Source organism: Drosophila suzukii, chromosome 3, assembly GCF_043229965.1.
Source record: "Drosophila suzukii chromosome 3, CBGP_Dsuzu_IsoJpt1.0, whole genome shotgun sequence".
NCBI lineage: Eukaryota > Metazoa > Arthropoda > Insecta > Diptera > Drosophilidae > Drosophila > Drosophila suzukii.
In genome coordinates this window covers 23,961,637-23,976,549 of record NC_092082.1, presented here as the reverse complement: position 1 = coordinate 23,976,549, position 14,913 = coordinate 23,961,637, and the positions used below count along the sequence as shown (strand labels likewise).

General features: G+C 38.9%; 1 protein-coding gene and 2 long non-coding RNA genes across 5 annotated transcripts; all 3 read left to right on the top strand.

Moving 5' to 3' along the window:
* Nucleotides 1-1,354: 1,354 nt before the first annotated feature.
* LOC136116840 (uncharacterized) lies at nucleotides 1,355-3,065 on the top strand. 2 transcript variants are annotated; one of them, XR_010653908.2, is made up of 3 exons: nucleotides 1,355-1,496; nucleotides 1,569-1,651; nucleotides 1,707-3,065. It is a non-coding gene; the product is annotated as an uncharacterized lncRNA (long non-coding RNA). The 2 variants fall into 2 exon arrangements; XR_010653907.2 differs by having other exon boundaries at nucleotides 1,356-1,496; nucleotides 1,702-3,065.
* A 757-nt stretch (nucleotides 3,066-3,822) lies between these two features.
* On the top strand, nucleotides 3,823-5,857 carry LOC108017030 (uncharacterized). 2 transcript variants are annotated; one of them, XR_001767791.4, is made up of 3 exons: nucleotides 3,823-4,170; nucleotides 4,243-4,325; nucleotides 4,381-5,857. It is a non-coding gene; the product is annotated as an uncharacterized lncRNA (long non-coding RNA). The 2 variants fall into 2 exon arrangements; XR_005014158.3 differs by having other exon boundaries at nucleotides 3,830-4,170; nucleotides 4,376-5,857.
* Nucleotides 5,858-7,287: 1,430 nt separating this feature from the next.
* brv1 (brivido-1) lies at nucleotides 7,288-9,655 on the top strand. Its single transcript, XM_017083982.4, has one exon. It carries the CDS (start codon nucleotides 7,418-7,420, stop codon nucleotides 9,593-9,595), a length of 2,178 nt encoding a protein of 725 aa, XP_016939471.4. The 5' UTR covers nucleotides 7,288-7,417; the 3' UTR covers nucleotides 9,596-9,655.
* The last annotated feature ends 5,258 nt before the right edge of the window (nucleotides 9,656-14,913 follow it).

Sequence of the window (14,913 nt, the reverse complement as noted above, 5' to 3'; positions counted from 1 at the left end):
AAGCAACTTATATTGAAAATATAAATAGTAACCAAATAAAAAGAAATGGTCCAAACAGATTTTAAAAATGCAATACATCGGTAAATGTTTGTCTTCTATTAATTTGGAATCATGTAACCACAAATCAAATTTCTTCATGTGTAACGTCTCTTTAGTCCTTGGGGAACCGGAAATGAAGCATCACATGCCCATGCTCTTCTTGGAGCCGGGGTTTCAGGGGAGGATGTCCATTGTGCCTTTTAATAGACTGAACTACACGGCATCCGACTCTGAGCGCCGGCATCCTGGCACTTTGTTTGCCGGCAAACATTTGTGCAGCTTATTAATATGCATTCCACCCCTCCTCGTCGGGATTAGCCGGAGGAGCAGGTGTGTCGGCCCACCCACAGGGTGGCCACCTGAATTCCGCAGCCCCTCGCCAATCGGAACATTTTATCTCCTAGGCCAAGCGCAAAACTTTTAGCTGTTCTCGGTCCGTATCGAAAAGTCGTTAGTAAGCTGACCGCAGAAAGATGTGAGGCAAAAGTGCAGCGGCTCAGAGGAAACTTCGGGCCCAACTGGCCGCTCCTATTTCTTGGGTCTCAGTGGCAATGGGAGCAAAAAATGGCCAACTTCCCCTAAGACTTGCACTTAGCCCGCACAAAAGTTTGGTCGCCATTCCAAACTTTTCTGACTGAGCCGGAGATGAAACTGAAGCCAAGGCTGAAACTGAAGCTTCAGTGTGCTGTAAGTGGATTTGTGGACCCGGGCATCCATATGTCTCATTTCGGGAATGAGAGAACTGGGGAAATGCAGATCCTCTGCCCTGCATAATAGGGTTAAGAAATGTGCTAAGCACTTTTAATTTAAATTCATAGCGTTCCCCTTAATTAAGTGAGTGAAATATAAACCTTTTAAGGGTCGCCTGATGCTTACAGAAAAAGAACATCCTTCTACATTTTGACGCAATGTAAGTTCAACGTAAATGTTTACTTTACGTTTAAAACACACTAAGATATATACCTAAAACTCTTTTTGATTCCACAAAAATATCAAAAATCACATCAAATATTTTGATGAGCGATACTATCGATATTGGGTCCAAACCATCGATGTTTTCTCTATTTTAAAACCATCAATAGTGCTATCGATTGTTTAACTTGATCAAATATGTTATTTTAATGCACGTGGCCTCGACTTGAGTAAAGAGGTACAACCAAATAGTTCTTGCTATTTTTGTACGTTTTTTTGACTCTTATTATCAAGCAAAAACGCCTCTTATCGAGGTAAAGACAAGATGGAAGGCAATAACGAGTTCCATGACTATCACACACCCGTTACTTAACTAACCATTTTACCTTATTAAGTAATGGTCCGACTGAAAACATTTTTGACAATTGTTAACGCAGCAACACTGATAGAGTTGTTGAAAAACTTGACGCCTGAAAATTCAGTGCATTATTTTTTCTGGCACGGTGTCACGTCCATCGAAAATCAAAGTGGATGTCTTCAAGCAGGTAGGAATTGTACTGATAATTTTATTGAAAGCTGAATGTTTCTCGAACTTATAACATATGAATTTTCTTCAGTTTTGCGCTTTAGTGACTATTGAAGATCCAGAAATAAAGAAACCGGTCCAAACAGACACTTTCTTTGAACTTATTTTGTCCTGGTAAGGCATCTATAGTGAATTAGGTAAATAATTTAATGTTTTAAAACCAGTTTAGTGCCCCAACTCTAGATCCGTCGCCCAACAAGTAATGTCTTCAAGGTGTCGTTTTGAATTTCGATATCCAGGGGAACTCTGAGCCCACGCATGTGAGCATCGACGAGACCTCAGTGCCATAACCAAATTATTCTAGGGTAGTCAAGATCTGTCGATTACACCCAAAATTCAAGGTAAAACATGAGCCAATGGTACGTCAAAACCTGCTGTCGATTTAGAGGCACCACCGATAACGGCACTGGAGTCGTCAAATGACCGCATCTTCCGACCGAAAAAGACCATTCACATAAACCATTACTGATCTACCACCTTCAGAGGAGCTAAAGGAGGACGTGGTGCCGTCGTCGGATGCAGAGTGGACTCTTCGTTGAATGGAAGGTCAGAAGAAATTCAAACGTCCACCTCAAGAAGAGTCCTTGAAGAGTTGTGTATAATAATGAGCTTAGCTAGAGATCATGAAAGAAACGGGACGTGCTGTTTAGCCTGGTGAAGCCCAAAAATCTTACCATGTAGGCAAAGGATGTTATAAAAAAGCCTCATATGGTATTTTAAGAATTACCTGGTAAAGTCGATGAAGCGGGGCCGCAGTTGAGAAAACGTGTGCACGATAAAATGATTTCAGAATGTGCAATCGCAAGGATTCGCTTTCACGTTTGGTGGGACGTTGAGGACTTCGAGGAAGTCATTGACCAACATATGACGGAGAATACAAGCCAGACGACTCCTGTCAAGTGGAATCAGCAATTAATCGAGCATTTGGGGAGAACGTTGGTGCTACCACCCTTACCAGTTCATCTGGAGTAGTGCCTCCAGAAGATCATGTAAGGGCGGATGCACCAACGTTCACCCCAAATGCTTCGCCGACTTGATGTTATATGGCTCACTCCACTTGGCAAGGAGTCGTTTGGCTTGAGGTACATTTTTCCGTCATATAGTGGTCGATGCTTTCTTCTAAGTCTTCGACGATCTAAGACGTCCCACTAAACGTCAAAGCGAGACCTAACGGTTGTACATTCAAATGAAGTTTTGCAAACTGTTCTGCACCTTGCAAATAAACAGAAATTTGGATCTTGATATGGTTTCAAGAGCCTGGATAACACCGTTAACAGTAGCGACTATATGTAATAATGGTTTGTAAGCACATGTCGGGAACGTTCCAAGTGTTTTCCATGACCACGGATGAGGCAGTTATAGAAACCCCGAAGTCAAAAACAAACCGAGATATAATACAGCCTAGGAATTACAATGAAAGAAATTGAAGAGAAAAGAACAAGAAACACTATATTCGAGTGTTTTGGCTTTGAGATATCTGTTATTTTGTTTCAAATTTCAAATAAAATAAAATTTAGAGTCCCATAATCAGCCTTTTTAACAAAGTTAGTCATATTTTTCAGCATTCAAACAGGTGTTGATCAATGAAAACAATTTCAATTTCCACTTTCAAAAAATCTTTAATATGTGAGCACTTGACATGTTTTAGCGTTATCGGCGTTTGTCGGCGTTAGAGTGGGAGTGGCATCCTGCTGAAAGAAAGTTGCGCTGCGCAATAAGCTCTTGATCAGTTCTGCATGTCTTATCCCAATACTCTAGCTCTTGTAGTTTCCAAAATCTCAACGTTCATACGGACAGACAGGCAGACGGACATGGCTAGATCCACTCGGCTAGTGATCCTGATCAAAAATTTATAAACTTTATAGAGTAAAGTTTTTGTTTTCATTGGCAATATATAATTTGTTGTCTTCAATGAATAAAATATATATAAAACTTAGACCAAAACACAACAAAATATGAACGCTTTGCCTAGCGCGATAAATCTGTAGTGAAGCGGTAGAGCTCTCGACTGCGATTCGAGAGGTAGTGAGTTCGATTCTCGCAGCGACCAAGAACAATTTCTAAAAAAGTAAGTTGTGTTTGAATTTTTTGTTTATTTCCCCGACACAGTGTTAGGTGTATTTTCAGTTCTTATGGTACCTAAAACTCTTTTTTATTCCACAAAAATATCAAAAATCACATCAAATATTTTGATGAGCGATACTATCGATATTGGTTCCAAACCATCGATGTTTTCTCAATTTTAGAACCACCAATAGTGCTATCGATTGTTTAACTTGATCAAAGATATTATTTTAATGCACGTGGCCTCGACTTGAGTAAAGAGGTACAACCAAATAGTTCTTGCTATTTTTGTACGTTTTTTTGACTCTTATTATCAAGCAAAAACGCCTCTTATCGAGGTAAAGACAAGATGGAAGGCAATAACGAGTTCCATGACTATCACATACCCGTTACTTAACTAACCATTTTACTTTATTAAGTAATGGTCCGACTGAAAACATTTTTGACAATTGCTAACGCAGCAACACTGATAGAGTTGTTGAAAAACTTGACGTCTGAAAATTCAGTGCATTATTTTTTCTGGCACGGTGTCACGTCCATCGAAAATCAAAGTGGATGTCTTCAAGCAGGTAGGAACTGTACTGATAATTTTATTGAAAGCTGAATGTTTCTCGAACTTATAACATATGAATTTTCTTCAGTTTTGCGCTTTAGTGACTATTGAAGATCCAGAAATAAAGAACCCGGTCCAAACAGACACCTTCTTTGAACTTATTTTGTCCTGGTAAGCCATCTATAGTGAATTAGGTAAATAATGTAATGTATTAAAACCAGTTTAGTGCCCCGACTCTAGATCCGTCGCCCAACAAGTAATGTCTTCAAGGTGTCGTTTTGAATTTCGACATCCAGGGGAACTCTGAGCCCACGCATGTGAGCATCGACGAGACCTCAGTGCCATAACCAAATTATTCTAGGGTAGTCAAGATCTGTCGATTACACCCAAAATTCAAGGTAAAACATGAGCCAATGGTACGTCAAAACCTGCTGTCGATTTAGAGGCACCACCGATAACGGCACTGGAGTCGTCAAATGACCGCATCTTCCGACCGAAAAAGACTATTCACATAAACCATTACTGATCTACCATCTTCAGAGGAGCTAAAGGAGGACGTGGTGCCGTCGTCGGATGCAGAGTGGACTCTTCGTTGTATGGAAGGTCAGAAGAAATTCAAACGTCCACCTCAAGAAGAGTCCTTGAAGAGTTGTGTATAATAATGAGCTTAGCTAGAGACCATGAAAGAAACGGGACGTCCTGTTTAACCTGGTAAAGCCAAAAATCTTCTTACCACGCACGCAAAGGATGTTATAAAAAAGCCTCATATGGTATTTTAAGAATTACCTGGTAAAGTCGATGATGCGGGGCTGCAGTTGAGAAAACGTGTGCACGATGAAAAGATTTCGGAATGTGCAAGCGCAAGGGTCCGCATTGACGTTTAGTGGGACGTTGAGGACTTCGAGAAAGTCATTGACCAATATATGACGGAGAATACAAGCCAAACGACTCCTGTCAAGTGGAATCAGCATTTAGGCGAGCATTTGGGGAGAACGTTGGTGCTACCACCCTTACCAGTTCATCTGGAGTAGTGCCTCCAGAAGATCATGTAAGGGCGGATGCACCAACGTTCACCCCAAATGCTTCGCCGACTTGATGTTATATGGCTCACTCCACTTGGCAAGGAGTCGTTTGGCTTGAGGTACATTTTTCCGTCATATAGTGGTCGATGCTTTCTTCTAAGTCTTCGACGATCTAAGACGTCCCACTAAACGTCAAAGCGAGACCTAACGGTTGTACATTCAAATGAAGTTTTGCAAACTGTTCTGCACCTTGCAAATAAACAGAAATTTTGATCTTGTTATGGTTTAAAGAGCCTGGATAACACCGTTTACAGTAGCGGCATATATATGATCATGGTTTGTAAACACATGTCGGGAACGTTCCAAGTGTTTTCCATGACCACGGCTGAGGCAGTTATCGAAACCCCGAAGTCAAAAACAAACCGAAATATAATCCAGCCTGAGAATTACAACGAGAGAAATCGAAGAGAAAGGAAGAGGAAACACTTTAGTCGAGTGTTTTGGCTTGAGATACCTGTTATTTTGTTTCAAATTTGAAATAAAATACATTTTAGAGGCATATAGTTAGCCTGCTTAACAAAGTTAGTCATAGTTCTCAGCATTTATATTTTTATTTATTTAATTTTTACTTTTATTTAATTGTATTTAATAAAATCAATTTCAATTTCCACTTTTAAAAAATCTTTATAACGTGGGCGCTAGACATGCTTTAGCGTTATCGGTGTTTGTCTGCGTTAGAGTGGGAGTGGCACCCTGCTGAAAGAAACTTTGTCTTACTCGAGCTCTTGTAGTTTCCTATATATTAGCGTTCATACGGACAGACAGACACGGACATGGCTAGATCCACTCGGCTAGTAATCCTGATCAAGAATGTATATACTTTCCCTACTGTTGTAGTTGTCAAAAAAAAAACAATTTGTTGTCTTCAAGAAATAAATAAATAAAATATAAATAAAACTTAGCCCAAAACACAATGAAATATGAACGGTTTTTGCGCGTTGCCTGGTGCGATAAATCTGTGGTGAGGCGGTAGAGCTCTCGACTGCGATTCGAGCGGTAGTGAGTTCGATTCTCGCAGCGACCAAGAACAATTTCTAAAAAAGTAAGTTGTGTTTGAATTTTTATGTTTATTTTTCCGACACAGTGTTATGTGTATTTTCAGTTCTTGTGGTTCGAATCAGCAATTTAGCAAAGATGCGTTGAGCGGGCGAATATAAGCTTACTCTTCTCACACTTTCAAAAATTCCTACCCATCGCCATTGATCCTCGTTTTAGGGCGATTTCCATGTATTTAGGGCGATTTTACCGTAAAATTTCTATGAGTGCAATAGCAGCAAAATCAGTATATATATACATATCTATGTATAAGTATATGTATAAATATCTATAGATATTTACTGTCGTATCCCGTATCCTGTATTTAAATATAAAAACATTTTTCTAAGAATAAAAAAAAATTAAAAGTAGACATCGCAAATTTAACCTACAACTTTTTTTTTAGTTTTCCCGCTTTAAATAATTTATTTATTTTAACAAAATTGTAGTATTTTGTTTTACTTTACTTAACAGTAATCTAATAAGAATTTTTTCTCATCAATGTTGCATGGTAAGCATGAAATGTTTTTCATACTGAACTGAATCGGCTAGCACTTTTATCGCTCAATAACTATCAAACGGTAGTTTTTATGACAAAAAGTGTTATAAATCAAAACTTGAGCAATCTCAAGGGCTTTAAAGTTTAAAATTTGCAAGGAGATCGTTAGAACCAATTTTGAGTTTTTTTTTTGAGTAAAAAGCGTTTTGGTATAACTTTAAATATATTACATTTGGACAATTAACGCAAATGCAGATTGATTAGCATTTTGAATTACCTTTTCAGCGAATCAGAACGTATCTGCAACGTTAGTTGTTTAGAAAATATAAGCCTTTAAAATCGGTTTTTTTTTTTGGATTTCCCGCTAAACTAACGTGTTTTTTTTAATTTTTTGTTTTTTAAAGGTATTAATAAAAAAACAAAACCCCATTCACACTTTTACACAAAAATTACAAATGTGGGCGTCAGACAGATTTTAGTGTATGGCCCATAACTTTTGTTAGGCGATAGGTGTTGACGAAATTACAAATTTGATCTAGTACCAAAGCAGCAAAAGGAACCCCTATGTACGTTGTCAAAGAGGTACTTTCCGAAATTTATAAAGGGAAATCAGACCTTAAAGTTTAACCGTTAAATAGAAGCAAGCAATGACAAAAAAGAATAGTAACGTCATTTTCTATATGACCCTGGTAATAATAGCCCTATGTGGCTTTTGCATTTGGAATTTCTCTGGCTTTAATCATGAGGATGCCAAGTTCAATATGATCCTGGTGGCGTTTTTGGTCGTGACGTTAATACAAATCCTGGTTTTTACGCCAATTAAGAACGCGATAATGGCCATGGATAACGCTTGCTGGCCAGGTCATCAATCCCCTGTGACGCCCGATGAAAATGCCAGGGTGGAGACCTTTCTGGACAAGGCAAGAATTAGACTTCGGTCGTTGAAGAGTGAGCTGATGATAACGGAAAGCCATCGAAATGAGAAACTGAACTTGAAGTATCGGCTGATAAAGGAAGAACTTTTCTTAACAGGCAAGCTCTTCATATTGTATTTCATTATGTCTTTGGTGTTATTTAGTGAGTTGGATTACTATAATAACAAATTCACGAGGAAAATTTTCATGAGAGACCATAGGTATTCGGTCGGACTATCAAATTTGGTAACCCTGTCGGACGTATATACTTTCCTTGAGTTTTCCCTGATCGTGGGCTTTACGGATGGAGACAGCACAGGTCTCGGAGCGCATTGGACTCATGCTGAGCCCGTCCGAATGCTCGGCGTGGTAAGATTAAGGCAGCTGAGGACGGAGGACAGCCACGTAGGTCTGAAGGATCCCGTTTTCACCAACGAGGACTTTTCGGAAGGCTGGAGATTGCCATATGAATGGATTCCATATACCAACAAATATTGGCCGATCTACACGCCTTGGCTGGGGACGGTTTCCGGTTTTCGGGATAACTTAATCATGGGCATCAATCATCATGGGCATTTTATTAAATATCCCGAAATGGCGGGATACAAAATTCTGCTCTCGGATACCCGCAATAAAAGCCTGATAATTCTGTATTACTTGATGGATCACATATGGCTGGATTATAATACGAGTGCTCTATTTATGGACTTTACTATGTACAATGTGGATGCTAACATTTTCAGCGTATGCACACTGTGGGTAGAGCAATTTCCCTTTGGGAACATCCACGCCCATGCAGATATCGAAAGTCACATGTTCGTGGACCAAATACGAGAAATGTCGAGATTTGGAATGCTTGTATTATTTATCAGCGTTATTGTGTGGCTGCAGTTCGCTAAGGTGTTCTTTGTGAAGGTCTGGTTCGAGCCCCGCCTTTTAAAGACCCTATGGATCCAGGTGGATGCCCTTATTGTGGGACTCAGTATTACGGCTGTGATAATTCTAGCGATTCGTGATAACCTGGTCCAATCCATGATCCATGAAATCGAAATCTCCGTGATGGTTGAGTTTATAGATTTTCGAGAACCTGCGCGACTCACGTACTTTTGTGATGTTTTAGAGGGTTTCTCCATAGCTCTGGTCACAATGCGACTTTGGAAGGTGATGCAGTTTTCCGGTACCTTTCAGCTTTTTACCAAAACAATTTCAATGGCTTGGCAAGCGCTTATTTGGACGAGTGTAGTAACCATCATATTTATTATCGCCATTGCCCTCGCCACTGTCACAATTAATGGTAATAACATAAAAATCTTTAGGGACTTACCCAAGGGCATTGTAACTGTCACTTCTTTTGCCTTCGGCTATAATCATGTAATGAGTCCGCTAGATCTATCTTTCGGTGGAGAGTTTTTGGGTATTATATTATATGTCATAATGGGATTTGTGGTCAAGTATTTGCTGATCAACTTGATTATATCCATGATGAGGGCTCTGATGTCAAATGCCAAGGCGAACAGGGATAGGAATGTATTGCATCGCATTTCGTTTTGGGAATTTCTTCGGGTGGAATATGCCGATTGTATTAATTTTATTTTGGAAGTGGCCCAATTTAAAAAGGGCTATAAGAGTCATAATCGGACAGTGGCCGAAAATGTCGAACGAAAACTGAAGTATCAAGAGCGAATGGCTGAAATGACGAATGGAAGGCAGTCTTACCCTGAAATGATCCCCAAAAAGCGGAGAGACGAGAAACTGATCCAATTGAGATATAGGGAGCGTATTGAGCGAACCATAACCTTGGGCGCGATTCTGCAAACGCAAATGGAGCTTATTGAGAAGCTAATGTTCGGGGATGATAATGGAAACCTGCCAAGTTTGGACGTAGCTGAGGAGAACGTTTCGTCGACTTAAAACACATAACGGGGAACTATAAATCAGAAAAACAATTGCAATAAATTTTTACTTATCATACAACAATTTTATTAATTGTCTTATCAATGCCATTGAGATTAACAGCTTGTTAGCTTGTATCAGCATAAAAAGACTTAACTAAAGTCAATGCTCTAGTTTTTCGGTCGACATAAGATAGGTACACTTTTCGGGCTTGTCAGATTAAAAACAGAAAGTGTAGAGATTTGTCTTACGCGTATTAACATCACACTAAGAAATATATAATCGCAAACATGTAACGAACTATAACCTTAATATAACTTTTATCCGTAATAACATTTAAGCAGCTATTTATACCAGTTACTCGTAAAGAAAGGAGTATATTGTAAGAGTATTCGGTGGAAAGTATGTAACAGGTAGAAGGAAGCTTTTTCGATCCCATTAAGTATATATATTCTTCATCAGGATCACTACCCGAGACGGTATAGCGATGTCCATCTGTCCGTGTGAACGCTATGATCTCGAAAATGATATGAGCTGAAGAGTTGAGGTTTCAAAAATAAATTCCTTACGTTCGTGCGCTAGAATAAAATGTTGACTGAAATGAACAAAAATGATCTAACGCCCTCAAAAAGCCCACAAACTTCAAAAAAGCGTCCATATGAACCCTGATGTGTCGGAAACTATTAAAGCTAGAGAGTTTGAATTTTCGTTATGCTAATGTGCCACGCCCACTCTAACGCCCACAAGCAGCGCAATACTGTGGCTCACAGTTTTAGTGCTAGAAAAAAATGGTAACTGAATTATATAGATTTCGGCCACACCATCGATTGACCTAAACAAAGGACTGACACGCACACTCTAACACTCTATAGTTAATTTAAAGTTGAAGTTAATTGCGGTATTCCAAGCATTTTTAATTTAAGAATTAAAGATTAAACGAAGTCATATTGCTAAACAATCTAATTGGAAAATATTTTAAATTGTATTTTACTTTGATTTAACTTACTAAACGCTTTTTTTGCGGCTAGCAGCAAGCGCGTTAGTCCAATCCCAAAAAACACATTTTGCATATATAGAAGCAAACAAAAATTTGAGTATTTTTAATGATAATTTTCATAGTTTAGATAATATTTTCCACCAGTAAAGGTTTTTGAGATTTTTTGTTTATGTCATGGCTAAATAATTATGCGCAAACAGGCAAAACTTTTGACTTGAAAAGGCTTTTAAGGCAATTTGGCGCTCGCTTTGTTCGACTTGTTTGCTATCCCAGCATTCTGGCTGTGCTCCAAGTCCCCAAAGTCCTAAATGACTTATACAAAAAGGGGATAGCACACTATTGTTATGAAGTAAGCAAATAAAAATTTAATACTGCAAGCTTTTAGGCCGAGCCGTGACTGCAAAACTATTCGCAGCGAAATCTGAGCTAAATGCTAACGCTGAACAGGACAGAACGCACACTACCGAGCATATCCGTAAACTAAACAATTGTCAAAACTTCTGTGTCCTTTTTCTATCAGCCCACAGACAGATAGTCTGGCAAGTGTTTTTCTATATATTTTTTGTGGTACTTATGTCACTCGAGGGGATTGAGGAAAACTTTTATAATTATTAGCAACAAATGAGCAGTGACAGAGCGCTTCTGCCGTGACTGTAACTTTTCAGGTTCCCCAGATCCCAGCCCCCCCAATCCTGGCTTTTTATTTGCAGTGCCCAGACGGCAGAAATCACAAATGATCCCCGCCCTCAATTTAAAACTTTTAACTACCTGACTGTTTCTACATTTTACTGTGTGCGAGGGTGAGCGTGTGTGTTAACTGAAGACAAACGGGAAAAGAAAGAGTGGCCAAATCAAAAGCCATGTGGAGTTTTCCCTGGGTTCTGGGGAGCGGTGGAGGAGTTGCCCGAAAAGTTTTTAATTTTTGATCGCTTTTTGTATGGCGCCACAATCAGCAACTAAAAGTATGCATTACGCTTGCTCCACGCCCACAGTGGCTGCCTCTCGAAAGCTGGCTGTTATGACATAAGCCGTGGGGATAAATATTCTTAAAAGTAGGCAACGAACTTTGCTTTATAATTTTTGTGACTTTAACAGCAGATAGCTTAACATTGGTGCGCTCTGTTAAACTTTGATGTTATTTACATTGGAGATCAATATTATCCGAACAGTCAATGCCATCGTCTATCAGATACGCTTTACTCAGCTTACTGGGACCTCTCAGGGAGTGCGAGGAAGATAGAGACTTTCGAGTAGAAAAGCTTCTGTCCCCAAGCTTAATGCATGGACCGAGTTAAACAAGTGTTGGCATTGATACTCAAATACAAAATCTCATTTAAATTTTTCAAAAATATACAAAAATGTGGGTGCTAGACGGGTTTTAGCGTTATGAGCGATTTTGGGAGTTAGAGTGGGGAAGAATCCACATGCCAAACCCAAACTTTCTAACTTTTGTAGTTTCCGAGATCTCAGCGTTCATACGGACGGACAGACAGACGGACATGGATAGATCGACTGGGCTAGTGATCCGGATTAAAAATATATGTTCTTAAAAGGGTTGGAAACGTCTCCTTTACTGCGTAGCAAACTTCTGACCGCAATCATTAGACCCTCTGCAAGGGTATTTACATTGCGATTCTTTTAACCCGTGACGTCGGTGAACCCCGTTAACTTTAACCCTTACTTAAGATACTTTAGTTTTACCACTTTTTGATTTTCCCGCTAGTATAGGTAGGTATATTGAAATACTATAAACGCCTTCCTAACGTAATTTGTCTTTCTATTATAGTTTGAAAACGTTTTTAAATCTTTTTTAAGTTTTTTTTGATTGTTAATAAATAGTTCATTGGATTTATTTTATTATGCCCCTTAAGATTCCTTAACTTGAAACATATACATTCTTGTAAAAAGATAGTTTATTTATTTTGTCGCAAGTAAATCATTTTTCGTCACAAAAGTTGATATCAGAACTTTTGTGCGTTGAAGGTGGGATCGTCATTATTTTGTACCTCGTTAAATGGTTTTTGTTTGATATATAAGGAAGGAATTTTTTCACATTATCTTATACCTTTATTTTTAAACTATCACTGTGTATTTATTTTTATGACTAGTTATACTTTAGATTATTAGTTAAATAATAAATTAGGTTAATAAATTATACTATATTTCGAAGTAAGTTAATGTCAATATTGTCGTTGAGAAAAAGCTGTTGTAATTTTCAATTTCGAAATTATTTTCTAAATTCCCCACTCGTCGTTTCTAGATATCCCAACAAACATTTTTGTGACCTAATCCTTTGTTTTCTCTTTATAATTCTTCTGTCGAGCTCTCTTCGCTTGAAGTCTCTTTTCGGCCTGAAAGCTCCTGCCAAAGAGAAATGCTGAATGGAAGCCAAAGGACAAAGCTTTATCTCCCGCGAAAGAGAGCCAACTTCGTCCTGCCAGGCTTTTGGGTTAAAGTTTCCACAGAGATACGAAGTTCCGTATGTGTGTTAGCTATCTCCGCGGACCGGATTCGTGGCAGGATTTAATTCATAACTCGAGTGCCGTGTCCTCGGTGTACAGCCAAGGTTAAGTGCTGCTGCAGCGCCAAACACGTCACTTCTCAGGTCCTGGAGTCCTGAATCCTTCGGAGCAGGGTGTGGATGGTTTTTCCCCCGCCGCTGGGGACTCGCTTTTTCCTTTTCTTTTATTTTTGTGCTTCCCGCTACTTAAGCACGAGTCTCCCTACCAAAAAATGAGGTCTTTCCCTTCTCGGAGGAAGAGACCCCATAAACAATTGCCTGGAAATATAATACATCGTTGGTTTGGGTCGCTAGAACTTTTGCGTAGCCTTACACCCCCCTTGAAAAAAGGAGTCCCTTTTATTGAAATATTTTCATCACTGGCATGAACGAACCACAGACAAATTAAGTAAATGACGTTGACTCTAAAAAAACAGATGAGCATCCCACAATCCAGCATAATTAGACCTTGTCACGCCCAGCAAAAAAGTATATATACAAATGATTTGCATTAAGCTTGGCCGGGGAAATTTTAAAGCCTTGCTGACCTTTGGCGTATCATTTTTTAAACCAAAAACTCCCCACTGAAACCGAAACCTTTTTAATTTACACGACACGTTTCTTGGGCTTAAGCTTTTGTTGGCTGATTTTTTGAGGGGTGGAACACCTTCAACGGTGCGATGGCCATACGCAAAAAACGAAAGCAGTGCAAGAAATATTGGGGTAATCAAAAATGCAAATGTCACTACGTGAATTGTTAAATCGCAGGACAAATCCGTCCTTCAAAACAGACCCTAGGGGTTTCGACTGCGGGCGCGGCCAATAAATCTGCCTGAAATTCCAGCAAACACAAATTTATACTTACGTATATATTTTGGATTATTTATCGCAAAAAGTTAATTGCCTGGCCGTGCTCTCTATTAATCATATCCCGCAATTTGTTTAGCCTAATTAGCCATATAGATAGGCGGTTGAGGGAGGAATTAGCGCCCCTTTCGAGAGCATAAGGCCCAAGATACGTAAGCTGGGGTCATTAGCCAAGTTTTGGAAGAGTTTGGAAGTATTTTTTAGAGGCGTTTTGCAAGTGGCCAGCTCTGATTGGATTTTAGTGCAGACACAGTTCTTTTACTTATATTGTACACAATTGTATTACAGAAAGTAATCTACTATTAAATCTGATATCTGATATCAATTTTTACTTGAAATTAAACTCTGGGAATTCATCCATAAATTTCTCTATAGTTATATTCTAAGCACTTATACAATTTTTCTGGAGTTTTATACTGTTCTAAAATAAATTCTAGAATTTAAAAGCAGTGCAAAATATTAATAATGAAAATCATTTGCCTCAATATTTGTATTAACATTACACTCCCCAACATTGTTAAGCCAAGTAATCCATTTGCATAATCAAATAAAGGAGAAACAAGAAAATAATCTTAGCAAACATTGGACGGCACTTGTACTCCTTTTTCGCCGCATCCTGCATCAGATTTCATGTTGCAGCCAACTCAAACATTAAGCGAAATGTCGCCTGGCCATTATTCAACCATTTTGCGCCTTGTCGACAAACAAAATTAACAGCCAGCAGAAAACATATACCGACAAACAAACAGCAGAAGGGAGCAGGAACGAGCATAAACAAGTCATAAAGTTTGGTAACTAGGCTCTGGGCCTCCTGGATGCAGGGCAACAAATTTTTCTGGGTGCTGTTCTGACGTAGTAACTTCATCTTGGCTGCAGCGGGTTACTTCTTAAATACCCTCTTAAAGGATATGTGTTGTCTTACAAAAACTGAAATTTATGTTTTGAAATACGGTGTAGTAAGGTAGAATGCAC

What these genes read in the sequence shown, in the direction of transcription:
- brv1 (XM_017083982.4), top strand. Translation starts at nt 7,418, where the DNA reads ATGACAAAAAAGAATAGTAACGTCATTTTCTATATGACCCTGGTAATA.